Source organism: Tigriopus californicus, chromosome 6 (genome assembly GCF_007210705.1).
Source record: "Tigriopus californicus strain San Diego chromosome 6, Tcal_SD_v2.1, whole genome shotgun sequence".
NCBI classification, from domain to species: domain Eukaryota; kingdom Metazoa; phylum Arthropoda; class Copepoda; order Harpacticoida; family Harpacticidae; genus Tigriopus; species Tigriopus californicus.
Genome location: NC_081445.1, coordinates 6,203,286 through 6,218,482, shown reverse-complemented (window position 1 = coordinate 6,218,482; position 15,197 = coordinate 6,203,286). Strand labels below are relative to the sequence as shown.

The window sequence follows — 15,197 nt, the reverse complement described above, 5'->3', positions numbered from 1 at the left end:
CCAAACCCTGATTTTAAAAAACCCTATTAAATGGCTATGTTTCTTGAACTGTGAGGGCAGGATTTGACAGGTTTAGACCCGCACCCTCTAGAAGCTTCTTCAGCCAAGCTAATACCCACAACCAAGCCCTCAACTTACATGCAGAGCCCTGTTGCTTTAGCGTATTTCTGAAAAATCAGAACCAGAAGGTTGAAATGTGATCCATTTGTTCTGATGCAAAGTACAAAAGAGCTCGTTGCTTGCATTCATCAAACTTCATGGAAAGGCTGGAAAACTTGGTGAAAATAATGTAAATTGGTGCACCATCATGGACAACGTTTAAAGGCTTTACTGGCCAAAAATCGTAAAGAAATGGAATAAACAATACGAGCCTAACGACACTTTGACCATCCATCATTAAAGAAGTTTGAAAGTTTGATCAATCTTGCTTGCAACTTACCTCTTGTGTGTGAGACCTTTAAGAAGTTATGCCTGGCAGGCCTACTAGAAAAAAATCAATAATTCTCACCAATCCTTTGATGACACCACTCTTGCCCAACCCAAATCTTCAGGTCAGAAAATGTTCGATATTGATTTCAAATACTCCTTTAAGACCTCCTGGTTTGTGCTCCGCACTGAAACATGAATATCCTGGTTTTTTTTCTTCCTTTTAAGTTGAAAAAATAAATGGGGATTCCATTGCGCTTTGGATGAACATTATTAGTAGCTTTAGTCGTAACCCAACCAAAGATCTCGATTTTTTTTTTCAGTCATTCTCATTGGTTGCGCCCACCGAAGTCATGTATCCACTTTATATGAAAACGATCGCCACTTTTCGCATTTGTCCACTCTGGAACGGGAGATGTGCTTTAGAACCGAAATGGTAAGATTCTAGCGAATATCCTCGTTTTTATCGTCTAAGGGTCAACTGGAGTGTGGGCAATGCTACTTTATTGACTTAAAAGCAAGTACCGTAATGTTTCTAGGTTCTTCCCTCATGTCCCCAAGTCATGATCCGGCTCTTCCCAGTCTTATCAAATGTGCTGTAGATAAAATGACCCTTTTAAAAAAGATGCTTGGAAGTACACTGTATTGGATTCATTGTTTTTCGATTTGTCAATGTTTTTCTTGCCTTTTTCGGGATCTACCTAGGGATTGTACTACTCCTACTTCAAGGCCATGATTGAGGCTCCAACCTTTCTTCTTGGCCTACAAAACTTATACGCTAACAATATTACCGAGTTTCCGGACACCATCAACACGCTCAAGCGGTTCAACTTGTATCCTGAGGTACGATTTTGTTCATGCATGACATCGAATTCAAATGACACAAATCACTCTTTATTTGAATACGAGGTTTTTTCCCTCACAGGTATTTTTGGGCGGAATTTTTCGTGTGTTTTCGCAATACGCTGACGCTACCCAGTGGAATGTGAAACAATGTTATAAGATCAATCGAGGAGAGGGTTTGAGCCCCGTGGAAAGCTGCGATGGAATCGGGGATCCAATGATCTTTTACACCAATGCAGTCTGGATGTTCGCCGCCTTCAATACCATATTTTTGTTCCTGGTCACTACTGAAATCAGGTTTGTATTCAGAATATCTTGAAACGTAAACAATATATCTTTTCTCCCAATTCGAGCAGTAAAGATAGGATTTCAGTGATTGTGGTCTGTTTTATTTTTCAGCAATACCATCGTGGGTGGATTGATAACGGTGGTTTGCTACTTTTACAATCATTCCGAAGTAAGCCAGACATTCTTACTCTTGTTAATGTGTAACATCATCATTCCTCCTGGAATTGAGAAAAATTTGTCGACCTCCCAAAGAACCACATGGCTTGAAATCAGGCGCAAATGTTTTTATTTTACTGGAGCTACAGTATGAGTATTAATACACATTAGTGCTTTCTCGCCTGGCTCAAAATAGCTCAAAATCCCTCATGCCAAGGAGCTTTAGTGTTACACAAAAACGTAAAGAGAAGATTAAACAAAAGTTGGTCATTAGATTTTCGCTCTTCAGGTTTGTTTCATTCTAGTACTCTTATTCTGGATGTTGGCAAAAATTATGTTCAAACATCAGCGAGACATCGACAGTGTTGAAAAACCATATAATATGCTATATTTAAAATGGTGTAAATGCAAAACTAATCCCATATCATAGATATCAAAGGTTATTGCTGGCATTTGCTTTGTAGATATACCCTGATTCTAAGCCCAACTAACGTATTTACTTCTTTATTTCTGTATCTTAATGCCGCATGCCGCCCCTTTCCTTGAAGTGCTCGCCACCATGAGAAACTTCGTTGTCTCATTGTAACCAAGTTTTTGCCATGATATTGAATTAGAACATTGATAGAAAATGCCATTCCTCCACATTTTTCGTATATTTCTATCACGTTAGGCAACCCGGGTGATGTGGACTCCGCCGCTCCGAGAGAGTTTCGCCTTTCCAGTGTGCGTGGCTCAATTACTCATGGTGACGATGACTTTACGTGACCGTCATTTCAATGCGTTCCAGGTTAGATCCATATCCTCTTGGCTTCTGCAATGAGCTTTGAATTTTTTATTCAACTTTTCATTACCTCGTCCATTTAGATGGGTTGGATCGCAATGTGCTCGTGTGCTTTTACAGTAATTTGGCAATTTGCTCAGTTCTCCTTGCTCACGCAGCTCTGTTGCGTGTATGCCATTTACGTTCTGGGAATCATTGGAAAACCCACGTTCCAAACCATCCTCTGTGGACAATCGGTGAGTATGGATTGGGTAGCTTGAGACCCCTTCAAGGGTCAAAAAAGCCATCATGAACTCTGAGTCCTGACTGAGTCTCGGAATGATCTTAGGTCGGCCTCCTGATGGCCTCCAGCTTAATGTTTGGCAATGAGATGTTGCTTACGTCGTGGTTATCGTCGGCTCTCATATCGGCCCTAGCCCTAGTGGCGATCCCCGAATCCAATTGGGACAAACTGCCGACTCTGGTTCGAATTCCGGTCCATGGACTTCTTTTGCCCGTGGCCACGTTCCTCGTCAAAACATCGTTGACAAAGTTGTTCCAAATCCAGGATGATGTGAGTTATTCCGCCCCCCTTTTTTACCCCTTAGAGACAATATTTTCGCGAAATGTTCGTAATTTCATTTCATTTTGAGAAAGACATGACTATCAACTTTGGAATTGAAGGCAGTGGAGAATATGTTATCATTTCTTCTTCTCTCAGCTGGGAAAGGGAGTTTCAGCTATCTGAAGTAAATGTCGGAGATAAAAAGAAACGACTGCCATGATGTGCATTTCATCTAGGCCCACATTTTCGACATTTTGCGCTCAAAATTCACCGACTACCAAGATTTCCACACCTTGCTGTACACCTGTGCTCGTGAGTTCGACTTTCTCGGCTGGGAGATGCCTTGGAAGACCACGCAGACATTGCTGTTGCCCACGGTGGGACTGGTCTTGGTTCTCGTGGGTCTGAGAACCGTATTGGACACATTTCTCTCACAAGACAAAACCATCACGGCCTGCAAGCACCCTGCCACGGGTGTCAAGTCCCCTACCAAGCCTGCTGCATTGATCGTGATGGATCCTAGTGTGGCTTATAATCTACTCCAACTAATCTGTTATGCAGGAATGGCCATTATCATAATGAGATTGAAGCTCTTCTTTACTCCCCAACTTTGCATCGTGGCTGGAATCATTGCATCCCCTCAGGTATTAGAAAGCACCACTGCAAAAGTGGAATTTAATTTTTTTAGCTTCATTTTATGGCATTTTATCAAGCCAGCCATAAGCAAGACGGAGTGCCAAGCCCCAAACCATTTGGGATTCATGAATCAATTAGTCGTGGGTTGTTCACATTCATTCAAAAGTTTAATTCATTCAACGCTCTAGCCTAGCCCACAAACCAAACACTATTACAGCTTTATCAGAAAGACTTCCTTGTACATACGAGATATTCTGTTAGGGATGGCCGGACAAATCTGGCATTTCCGTAAAGAAACATCAATGAATGATCAAAGAGAATCCAAGAGTCTTTGGGAATGTAATGGAATTAGTCGGAAACCAGAGCAATGGCACAAAAATAGCTCGTCTGAAAGTTGTTCCATCCAGCCATCGATACGTATTTCTTGTTCACTCGTTGTACGTTTCTTTCCACTATATTTACATAGTTTGTTAATGTTACAGATTTTGAGCGTGTTATCCAAGCGTCGAGACGTCCAAGTGGCATTTCTCGTCGCTTTAATCGCAGCTATGAGTTACAAAGGCCTTTCTAATCTACAAGATCAAAGAAAGATTATGGGTGAGATAAAGTGATTTTGTGATCAGAAGAACTGGAAAAAGTGATTGATCGTAGCCCAGCACTTGACACCATGTCCTACATTTGTCTCTTGTTGAACCCTCTTAACGATTGATTGTACCGCTAAGCTTAGCCAGTATATATTTGCGTTTTATTTAGAGAATAACGACATAACCAACCATAATTCTAACTACATGCATCTCTAGTTTCAACACTCAATCATGATATGACCCGCTGAAGTGGTGGTGACATGAAGTATTGTGCAACACACTAACGTATGGAGCTTTAGAGGTTATTTGGCTTTTTTCTATAGCAATGTGTTTACAAAAGTATTCTGCTCAAAGTTAGTTGGTTAAGCAATGTTCTATTTGTATTCCATATAGGTGAATATAGCAACTTGCCCCTCGAAGAACTTATTGACTGGATAAATGGAAACATTCCTCCCACGAAATCTTTGGCCGGTAAGTTATGAAATACGTCGAAACGTCCAAAATCGTGTTTTGTTGCTCGATCAATTCTCAGCGTCGCATGATTAGCCTACTTTGATCCAAACAAACTCAAAAACGAATGTTTGTGTTGCATCTTGGTTTGTAGGCCGCGATTATGTGCTGGTTTTATTCGACACGCTCAAAAATACGTAATTGAAATAATGATAGGTTTAAGTTCCCCAATTCACTGGTTAGGGCGACATAAAATGCTTGGATTAGTAAACAGTGAACAGCCAAGGTCTCAATTTAGTCCAAATTGGCTGATTTCGACTCCATCTCAACTAGGAAATTTGCATTATGTCCAAGCCACGTGCAATGCCTTTCACACTTCACGTGACCCTCTACTGCAAACCAAAATGTTCTCCAAAATTGATCGCATTTTAGCAAGTTTGAAGTGCTGGAAATTTAATTCAAACTAAAAGAGCCTCCTTCAATAGCCTTCAAGGTGTAAAAAAATGGCCAACCATGCCATTTCGTGATTCATGTAAACAAATGACCGCAAACAAAACGATGACATGCTAAACAAGACAAAACAATGTTATCAAAAAGAACTGCTCAGTAGGTTGTTCTGATGATTTACAGAGAACTTTTCTTTTAACATAGTTCAACTTTTGGGCATGGTTATGACTATGCATTATATTTTGACAGTTTTTCATTTGCATTCAACTGTAATCAAAGACTAGGTAACGCACTAGCTTATTGCAATTGCAAAGCCATGCCAAGAAACATATGAAACCCAAACAAAATAAATATACGTAGGTCAAGATCCCAGGCATTAATCCCTACTCATTAAAGTAGATAATTGCCATTGAGCGAATGAAATGGACTGATGCCGTGGTCCATTGTTAGTGGGGAGGCAAAAGTGTAAAAATAATTTGGTCACTTGAGCCCTTTTCATATCACTCTTCACTTAATTTGCCCCTATTTTGCCTTCGTTACTCAGGTAGACAGTTGCTGTAGTAAGAGTCAACATCAAAAAAACCATGTGGCCACCTTAAAAATGGGAAAAAGTCCACTTTTACTTGGAAAATATAACAAAAAGTATGGAAACATTAAAGAGCCCTTACACTGTGACCGTAAAGTCTTCGTCCCTTCGAAGAAGCACGTCATTTTGTCATTCGTACATATATTATTGCTTGCCTTCAAATGTCAAGTTAAAATTAGTAAATCCAAAGATGCGAGGGGGTCTCCGCAACAATCGCACATTGGTTTCAGACTGTGACGAAGCGTAGTACCGTAGTTATACCCTTTTCTAGTTGACATAGAAATGGAGGACCATCTCATCTTCACCATAACTTTTCTTGTTTAAGATTGTGCATGAAACCACCAAAAGCACTTTAATGCAATTCAATCATATTAGGAGAAAAATAACTGACCAGGCACTCCCTAAACCATAATTCAATGATATTATAAAGGCGATTCGAGAATTTAAAGCCAGTCCAATGAAACAGGTCCCCTCTTTCAATCACCGTAATAAAACCATGAAGAAAATCATTATTTTTATCAAGCACCACAACTCCCAACTCTCAAAAGCTACGATTTTTCACTTAATTTACCTAAATTGGGGAAAAGAAGTACCATTTCATTTGTTATCAAGCATAAAAGATCGTTTGAGCACTTCGTTGAGCAGTCCGTTGATAGTTGGAAGTGTTATCAACGGGCAGGAACTTTACGGTAACATTGTAACCATCATCTTGCTTGAAAAAACGTACCAAAGCCTGATATAATATTCAAAGTTTTTAAATTGCTCTAAAGTTCAATTGAGATAAAAAAAAGCAAAATGATGAGCGATAGCACCCACAGAAGAAATGGACCCATCGCTCAGAATTGTCTTTTACAACATTCTATACCCTCAGACGTTTGTTTTGATTATTACAATCACCTTCATCGCACCAAAGTACCAAATCAAGCGATCTCTCATTTCTTCGTCTGATTTTTAGAAACAATTTGGTTTCAAATTATTTGCTCAAAGGCATTCTTGCGTGTTTCCTAAGAAACAATACATACCATAGCTTGAGGTGTTGTCATAGTAGCTTGTTGCTTCATTCATTGACACATGAGTGGCACGAAATTTGATAAAGGTTGTAATCATTTGCAAGTCCAGACATCTTTCGATTAAAAAAGGGCTCGAAAAGGCCCTCTTTTTGGAATCCATACGATGGTTAAACTTTAGTGAGGAATTGGACATTAGATAAGCGTTTAGGTGATTATGGATAGATGGCTCGATTTTTTTCGCTTTATTGTACCTTCCAAATACAGGTAGTAGTAATTTCAACCAACATCAAAGCTGAGAGCGCTAAGAATAATGATAACAATTGCCGGAGATGCCGTCAGAATGATAAGGATTTGATTATTCAGAATGCACTATTTTTGGGGTTAATGATTGTGCAGAAAGTATTCTCGAAACAAGCGATTCGATTTTCGCCTTGGCTCTTCAAACATCCAATTTATAGAAACAAGCATTGCCAGTCAAACTCAAGTAAAAACAATTTGCCTACAAAAGATTAAAAAAGATAAATTTTGAAGTTATTGCTTTGGCATTATTAATGTTTTCAAATAATAAGTAAAATGGCGATTTTTTAATTTTTGTTTTTGATTCGTCTAGTGTTTTACCTATTATTGCCTGGAGTAGTCAGGACTGGAGGGGAAGCTTTTTTGAAACCTTGCTAGAATAGGGCTCCATAGTTGAAGAGTACAAGCATGAAAAGCGACTCCTGATGGGCGCAGCCTCCAAGATCCAAGAAGCCAAATTTTATAACAATTGGAACCGTTTTTAGGTGACAATGCGTGCTCTAATCCTGCCGACGACTTTTTTTCAAAGGGAGAGGCAATGTCATATAAATTCTTGCTGTGGTAGTTTTTTCTTGCTTTTTGTTTGAATTTGTAGCAATTCAAGTAGTATATTCAGATATTAACGGAAAGTCCAAGTAAATCAATCAACTTCAAAAATGAATTTCAAGTAAAGCCATTTTGGATTGGTCAAAATTGGTTTGATTGGTCAAGTAAATGTAAATACTTAGCACTGTGTTTTTGAGAAATTGCCGGAATCATGGCTTACGGGTAATTTTTTGTATACAGGGTGCTAGGGTCAGAGGGGTGAACCTCGCCCGGCCAGTAAAGCTAGCCATCACATCATCCAATTTATTTCCAATAGGCAGTGTCAAAGTCCATATCAGATTGGTTCTCTGTCTTTGGATGTCATTGGCACCTTAAAGTTTCCTTGAGAAGTTAGGGAAGAGAATCAAACCGAGGACCTCTCTCATGCTAGGAAACTTTGCTAACCACTACACCACGTTTCCTTCTTAATTGATGTTGTTGAATGTGCTAGTTACTTTTATATTATGTCAGCGCCAAGCTGAAGTCTTCTCCGGCAACCCTTTTTGTCTGCCAACGAACCTGACATCTGTTAGGTACAACACTGGTTGAAGTTGGGTGTTTTACTTGGACTTTCTGTCGATGTCTGAAAATATTTCTTGAATTGCTCCAAATTCAAATGAAAAAGCAAGAAAAAAACACCAGAGCAAGACTCTACATGAAATTGCCTCTCCTTTTGAAAAGAGTCATCAGCAGGATTACAGCACGCATTGTCACCTAAAACTGGTTCCGATTATTTTCTTTTGTTATAAAATTTGGCTTCTTTGATCTTGGAGGCTGCGCCTGTTGGGGGTTGCTTTTCATGCTTTTACTCTTCTACTAGAGAGCCCTTTGCTAGAAGACATTTCAGGGCTAAGTTGTCTCCTAATCAGTTAATTGATTGGGAAGGAAGAGTTGATTAAGTACCCTGTTAGCAGGCTTAGTACATCTGATTAACAGGTAACACATTGCTGGAAGCCTTTTTGAAACCTCACTAGAAGACAATTGAGTGTTAAGTTGCCTCCTAATCATCTATTGAATGTGGCCTCTTTTCAACACAATTTGCCCTTTAAATTTAGTAGGTCTTTTATAGTACTTCAGACAGTTTTATTGGTTAAGGTATTGTAAACTAAATTATGTGATAAGACTTTTTTGGCTCAATTGAAAAATTAATCATAAAAAATACAGTGGTGGACAGAGTTCTAATTTTCACACCTACTATTGAAATTTCGTGGAAAGAAAACAAAAATGGCAATTTACAATATCTGTGAATCAAATCATTTTAGTTATTCTTAACTATTGGGCCTGTTTTTTTAAGTTTTGCCATTTTTGGAAAAATTATGATTTCAATATTTCACCTCTAAAAGTTGAATATTTTCCAAGTCTCTAGTAATAGGAGCACACAAATGGCTGAAATGATTTTTTCCCCTATGGAATCTAGTCCAATTTTTTAACCCAAACTCGTTATCATCAAACTTGATGTATGAGTTTTTCGAACAATAAACAACTTAATGATATTGTTTTCGCACAAAGTAAAGGCATTAGCCAATTCTCAAGTAGAGGGTTATTATCAATCAAAAAGTCCACCTCAGTTTGATGTGGGAATAATCAGTTACATTTTGAGGTTAGCTAACGGTTTCCCAGCATGCCACTACCAATGTGATGTCATTGAAAAAGGAAAGGAACTCTATTAACACCCCTTCTATGATTATTTGTTTGATGGTACCAGTAATCCATAGTTATTTTTGGATTTTCGATGTTGCTGAATGCCTCATTCAAAATTGCCAGGATCTCTTGTTTGATAGGTATAGATAGAGCTTACAGAGTTAGAAAACTGCACTGTTAGCGCATGAACGTCCAATGCAGTAAAGGGTTGTGAATTCTCTTTCTTTACAACGACACACGAATAACGTTAGCAGAGGATGTACTTACTAACGCTCTATTTCTTTTTTTTGCCGTGAGAAAGTCTTATTATGGAACAAGCAGTCCCTATTGCATTGACGAGGTTCCAAACGAGTCTGATTCAGGATTTTGTTAAGGAAAAATGTTATAATAATTGGATTCAACGAAATTCCGTCCCAATTAGATGCAATTGCTGAATGAGCCATGAATAATGCAAACAAACAGAAAAGGAAGGAACAATCGAAGTATTCTAAATATTGTATAGCCTACAGAAATCTTGAACTGAAATCTGGTGGAATCAAATCGAGGAAATAACTGGTCTCGCACTCAAGTATTGAGAGGCTGCTTATCTAAATTGCCAGGATTTCCTGTTTGATAGTTATAGATAGAGCTTACATGGTCGGAAAACAGCATTTTTAGCGCAATAACCTCAGCTTTTCAAGCACTCCTTTAATATTTCTCCTGATAAAGATGAAATCAGGCCATACAAATGAGAGGAGAAATCCAGAGACCCAGCAAAGTTCGTGTTTTTGGTTTGCAGTAAATCATGGTCTTGTCTTTCTCACATAACTTGAATCAGAAAGCAACTTGAAAACCATCTACGTACACGTCGCCTCTCCGATTACTCCTTGAGGATTGGTCTTGATTTGACAGGATCGAGCTCAGGTTCCAAATTTCCTCCTACGTACGAGTATTTTGAGATCTTCAAGGCTACCATTGGTTGCGGAAGAATACGATCCTCGAATTTTACCAGGACCTCGACCACCTTGAGGCTCATTCAATTGTTAACAAAGGAAATGGAAGGATCAGAGGAGATCAGTTCCATTCGAATGAAAAAGGCCGTCTTCTTGTTTTGCTTGCTCCTCCTTTTCTTCCATCTGTCCTTCTTGATCCTTTTGGTCGGTTGAATCGGTGCAATTTGACAGAAAATGTTGCATTGATCGACTAAGAGGGAAGCAATCGCGCTCCCGACGCGATTTTTCCTTCAATATTGGACCGACATGCTCTTTTGAATTAACCCCTTCTATGATCATTACACTATAGAGGTAACCTAGGCAGTCTAAAGAGACCATATGTCCACTTTAGTCAGCAAAAGCAACGCATCGTTTTGTACAAACGATACTTGGGAACACACGGGTCAAGTAAGAGAATTTTTAGTTCTATGACATTAAAGGGTCATTCTTGGGTGGCTTCTTTAAACGACAGTTCAATGCATGTAAAACTCTTCATTTTGAATATCTTATCATGATATCGCACCAGTTTTGACCTTAGTCTTGATGGCTTCTCAACTTCGCCCAGTCGAGTGAGTAGCTTTTAAATGTGACGCTAATTGTGAGACATGTATTTGACAAGTTAGAACTGATGTTCAAATATAGCTCACCCAAGGGAGTAACTCACTCGAATATCAAGTTTAAAGGGGGCTTTGAACTATTCAAATGATTGGAAAGGTGATACCAGGGGCGGTATGTCATATAGCTTATGTTCACGCCAGGTTTGTTATAACACTTCGTTTCCCGAAGTATATTTCATTCACGACGTTGTTTTTTTTTTGTAAGTTTTCAAAAAGTCACTCGTGAATCAACGATAACAACTTTTTTACGTGACTTTGTTAGCTAGGGAATCGGCATTAAATTTTCTTGGAACGTAAAGTTTCAGTGTCCTTAAACCATCATGTTTCCTTTGGTGAAAATGAAACATGATGTAAAATAATGAGTATTTTCTTAGTCTTCCATGACGTAGCATCGATCGTCTAAGCTAAGGTTATCATCGCTAATGAGTCTGAAAAGTGTAAGAGAAGCAGGATCAGTCAAGTAAACTAGTTATCATACGCAGGGTGCAAGTTTTCGAAAATAAAAACTCAACTTCGTATTTTCATTTGATACGGTTTCGGTTCCTGTGTTTGCTCAAAAACAGCCTGAAAAGATAGGAAAAGAGGGAAGAATGAATGAATGAGTGGGTGAGGATGCTGTACTTCGCTAAGCCAAAGATAAGATGAGATGAACGAGAGAGAGAATCGTGTCGAGGCTTTAGTATTTAGGCCATCTTGAAAGGTCATTTAAATGCAAATGAATGTCAATATTCCCTCCAATCTTGGTTCATTATCCGTTCTATGTCAAGAGAATATTGTTGACCTTGTTCGAGAAGGTTAACACCATTTGAGGATTGGCATTGAGAAGGGTGCGCCACTTGTTGGACCAAACCGAAAACCCTAAACAGCAAGTTATGCAGCAAAGAAATGAGACAATAAAATGTTTCAACAATACACAATTGCATAACAAGAGGTACATCCGATGTTTCCTTAAACTCATGTTCGTAGTAAGTCTTTTGATCGGTTTCTCGATTCCTATGTAAGTGATTTGCTTCTTTTGTAGGAGCGATGCCATTAATGGCCAATCTACTGCTCTCCACCCGAAGGCCCATTATTAATCATCCCCACTACGAAGATGTGGGTTTGCGAGAGAGAACCAAGAGAGTGTACGAGATGTACTCGAGAAAGTCGCTTGATCAAGTTCATCAAACCATGGTCGAAATGAAGGCCAACTATCTGGTTTTGAGTAAACCCTATTGTCTCAATGGGAACATGTAAGTAACCCGTTATTTTTGTTTGGCAGGGTCGGTCAGTCTCTGAACTAGCGAGGTTTTAACGAGGGTCGAATGTTTTTATCTGCCTATTTGAAGAGGTGTATCCTTTATGGTGCCTACAACTGACTGAAACGAATATCTTTGATCCTGAATTTCAGGGGAGGCTGTGGGATGACCGATCTGTGGGATGTCGAAGAACCGGAACTAAAGCACCTTGAGCAAGTTTGTCCCAAGCTTTACAACCAACCCAATCCAAGGCCGTTCACTCGAGTATTTGCCAACAATGACTACGTTGTACTCAAAGTGCTGTAGCATCCAACGATTGCCTACTCATTGCCGCCATTAAGCTTTATAGTTGCATTTCAAGTTCCCATTATCCGAATCTCACCTGCCCATGCCCTATGATCTAATTTGGTTTCTTTTGAGTGCTATCTATCCCTTGGCTTGTTTCAATGAATTGCTTGTAAACAAATGTGTCTCAAATAAATCGAAATACTTTTTGCACCAGCTTTCGGGATCGGCAAAACTATTAAGATTAGGTTCAAATCAGTCAAACGAAAACTTGGAACGTGTGCCTGCGTTCTTAGCGTTAGAAAGTTAGTAAAGTATACGTTAATGAGCCAGGCGTTCTCCGTCGAGAAAGAAAGGAGCCCAAACTTTCTTCCCATCTTGAGCATTAGAGCACTCACCCCTCTGAAAAGGAAGGTAGGTAGTTTCCATTGTCAGGGGGGAATCGAAGAGCGAGTCCCCTGCCTCTCCCCCACGTTTGTGGAAGCAACAAGTCCTTGAGACTCAAAGTTGTAAGCAGAGAGGTATGAACCCTTTTAACCAAGAAAGCAATTGGATCACTCAATCCAATTCTTATCCCCACCCAAGTTACTAGGACGAGGCAAAAATTTAAAAGAAGTCATGATTTTGTCCTGAAATTATTCTGTTGAAAGCAATCAATACTTCATATCTTTCACTATTGCCAGGGACGAGGTTCAGTATGCTTCTGAGAACCGCTGGTTTTGTTGCTAGTATGGGATGTAGCCATTAGCCAAAGGTTGGCAAGAGAAAAACAGTACATAACACATTTAGGTCATTATGAAATTGATGAGTTGCTGAGGAGTTGCATCTTCCTTCATTTATCAAACTATTACGCCCGGCTGGTCCCAGCATTGTCCATGTGGGGGTTCCATGACATTTTCTGATTACGTTCCAACTAGCTTTGGGGCCAATTAACCGACATTTGAGGATAAGCGAGTACCATCCCTTTATTACTCTTTCATGTAGCATTTCTACAAGTTTCCTTGTGATTGTTTATCATGCCGTACGGGTTGTTTCAGAAAAGAGCCGGATCCCAAATTTGAGGAAAAGGAACATAAAAGGTACCTTTGGAAGAACTCTTCATAGTGCCTTTTATGCCATCTAGATTTGAAATGTCAAGAGTTGTTACGAAATGTTATAACGAACATTGCAATATGACCTTAAAGTTCCTGACCATTAATGTTACTTCGATTATTAACGAACCCCTTAATTTCGTTAAATTGTGAAACAGAAGGAGAGTTGCAAATCTTGCCAAATAAAGTAAAGTGGTGAAGGGGTTCGTTCATTTTTAAGAATTCCATTGATGGCTAGAAGTTAGAGTGCCGGAAAACAAATTTCGGGCGAGTAAATTTACTGCGAAAATGAGATGCTCCTCAATCTGTGCGTCAACGTGTCGACGAAACCTACGTACAATTTGTGATGCTTATCTAAACTTTATATTTGAAGGTAAGCACTTTTACCTGAAAGACGAAATGGCTTCCTCGTCGAGGCGGCAAGGACTTTACAATCAGTGTAAGTTGACAGGAAACACATGTTTTGAATGGTTTGGTGTTTGGTGAACATATTATTGATGATTCAGTTATTTTAAACCCAATTTTCTGTAAGCGGTGATGGGGAGATACTTTTTACTTTATTTCTTTATATCTCGAGGATTTTTTCTCCATTTTTACAGCTTCAATTGACTAATAATGTCAATTTTTCACCCTCTGTATCCATACATGTTTGTCATTTCATGCATCATATTCTCTCAAGTTCTCTGGGCGAAAGTATTCCCCAAAACTCGAATTATGTCCATTGGACCCTTTAGAGCGCCTAGTTCTGTACAAAATGAGTTCCATAGTTGTGGTCAATTAGTCTCTCGTTCAGTCTTTACGGTGTTTATAAGTGTTGCAAAGCAGTCTTTTTGATTGGTGATGCACCAGAGAAGGCTCTTCTAAGTAGTCCCTTTTCAGCTTTCATTTTGAAGCAATTTGCTGGAACAAAACGTTTGTGGCATCTGGCAAGGTTCCGATGGTTGATAGACTTTTGGATTGTTCAATTTTAACTTATTTTGTGTTTCACGTGGCGCATTACATCACTATATTGTTATCAATTTCATCAATACCACTAATCGCTATTACTAGATTACAAATAGAGAAAGCAATGTTCCACGCCACGCCACGACTTCACATCAATCAATTCCCTGGTTCTGCCATGAGCATCTCCTATGATCATCATGCATTGGGCTGTCACATTTGAATGCATTGATATTGGATCCAGTGAGTCAGAATAAGGAATCCTTTATGGGTCCAGTCTGGTTACCACAGTAACCAATCCACATTTGTTGCCCAAAGGACGCACAAGGTACCGAAGGAAAGAAAGAAAGAAGGGAGGCTAGTTCACTCTCTCAGCCACTCACTCAACCACCATCCCACCACCACTTGAGCGCTCCCCATCCCAGCGTCCGGCTCATTGTCTAGGTCGCCGAAGATTCTCCTTACATCCTTGTTCATGCTTCATCCACAAGTGGGCAACACCCGGCCTTCTCTCTCTCTCTCTCTCTCCCTCTCTGTGGCAGGAGAAGGAACAAGTTGGTTGCTTTCTCTGGCCTCCAGCTTTGGAGGAAACATGGAACCAACCAGCTGCTAACTCGTGATCGCCTGGCTATCCATCCTTGGATGGTACCAGGCACCACCTTCACCTAACGATACCCGAACACGCAAACGTTGCTGGTGCGGCCTTCAGTAGCTAGATGATCTGGCAGTAGAGGATCTGGTGAACTTTGAATGGCACTCGGGAAGCGTCCCAGCTCAAG

The 15,197-nt window shown here is 39.7% G+C and overlaps 1 protein-coding gene across 1 annotated transcript in view; it reads left to right on the top strand.

Annotated features, from left to right (window-relative positions):
* The window catches only part of LOC131882146 (probable C-mannosyltransferase DPY19L1), a 14,405-nt gene extending 1,804 nt beyond the window's left edge, over nucleotides 1-12,601 (top strand). The window contains exons 2-13 of the mRNA XM_059229206.1: nucleotides 750-862; nucleotides 1,132-1,269; nucleotides 1,352-1,566; nucleotides 1,669-1,726; nucleotides 2,384-2,500; nucleotides 2,578-2,730; nucleotides 2,823-3,047; nucleotides 3,275-3,682; nucleotides 4,157-4,271; nucleotides 4,652-4,729; nucleotides 11,884-12,094; nucleotides 12,253-12,601. Of these exons, the coding sequence (XP_059085189.1) occupies nucleotides 750-862; nucleotides 1,132-1,269; nucleotides 1,352-1,566; nucleotides 1,669-1,726; nucleotides 2,384-2,500; nucleotides 2,578-2,730; nucleotides 2,823-3,047; nucleotides 3,275-3,682; nucleotides 4,157-4,271; nucleotides 4,652-4,729; nucleotides 11,884-12,094; nucleotides 12,253-12,406 (1,985 nt within the window). The 3' untranslated portion in view covers nucleotides 12,407-12,601. The remainder of the gene's footprint in view (nucleotides 1-749; nucleotides 863-1,131; nucleotides 1,270-1,351; nucleotides 1,567-1,668; nucleotides 1,727-2,383; nucleotides 2,501-2,577; nucleotides 2,731-2,822; nucleotides 3,048-3,274; nucleotides 3,683-4,156; nucleotides 4,272-4,651; nucleotides 4,730-11,883; nucleotides 12,095-12,252) is intronic.
* Nucleotides 12,602-15,197: the final 2,596 nt, after the last annotated feature.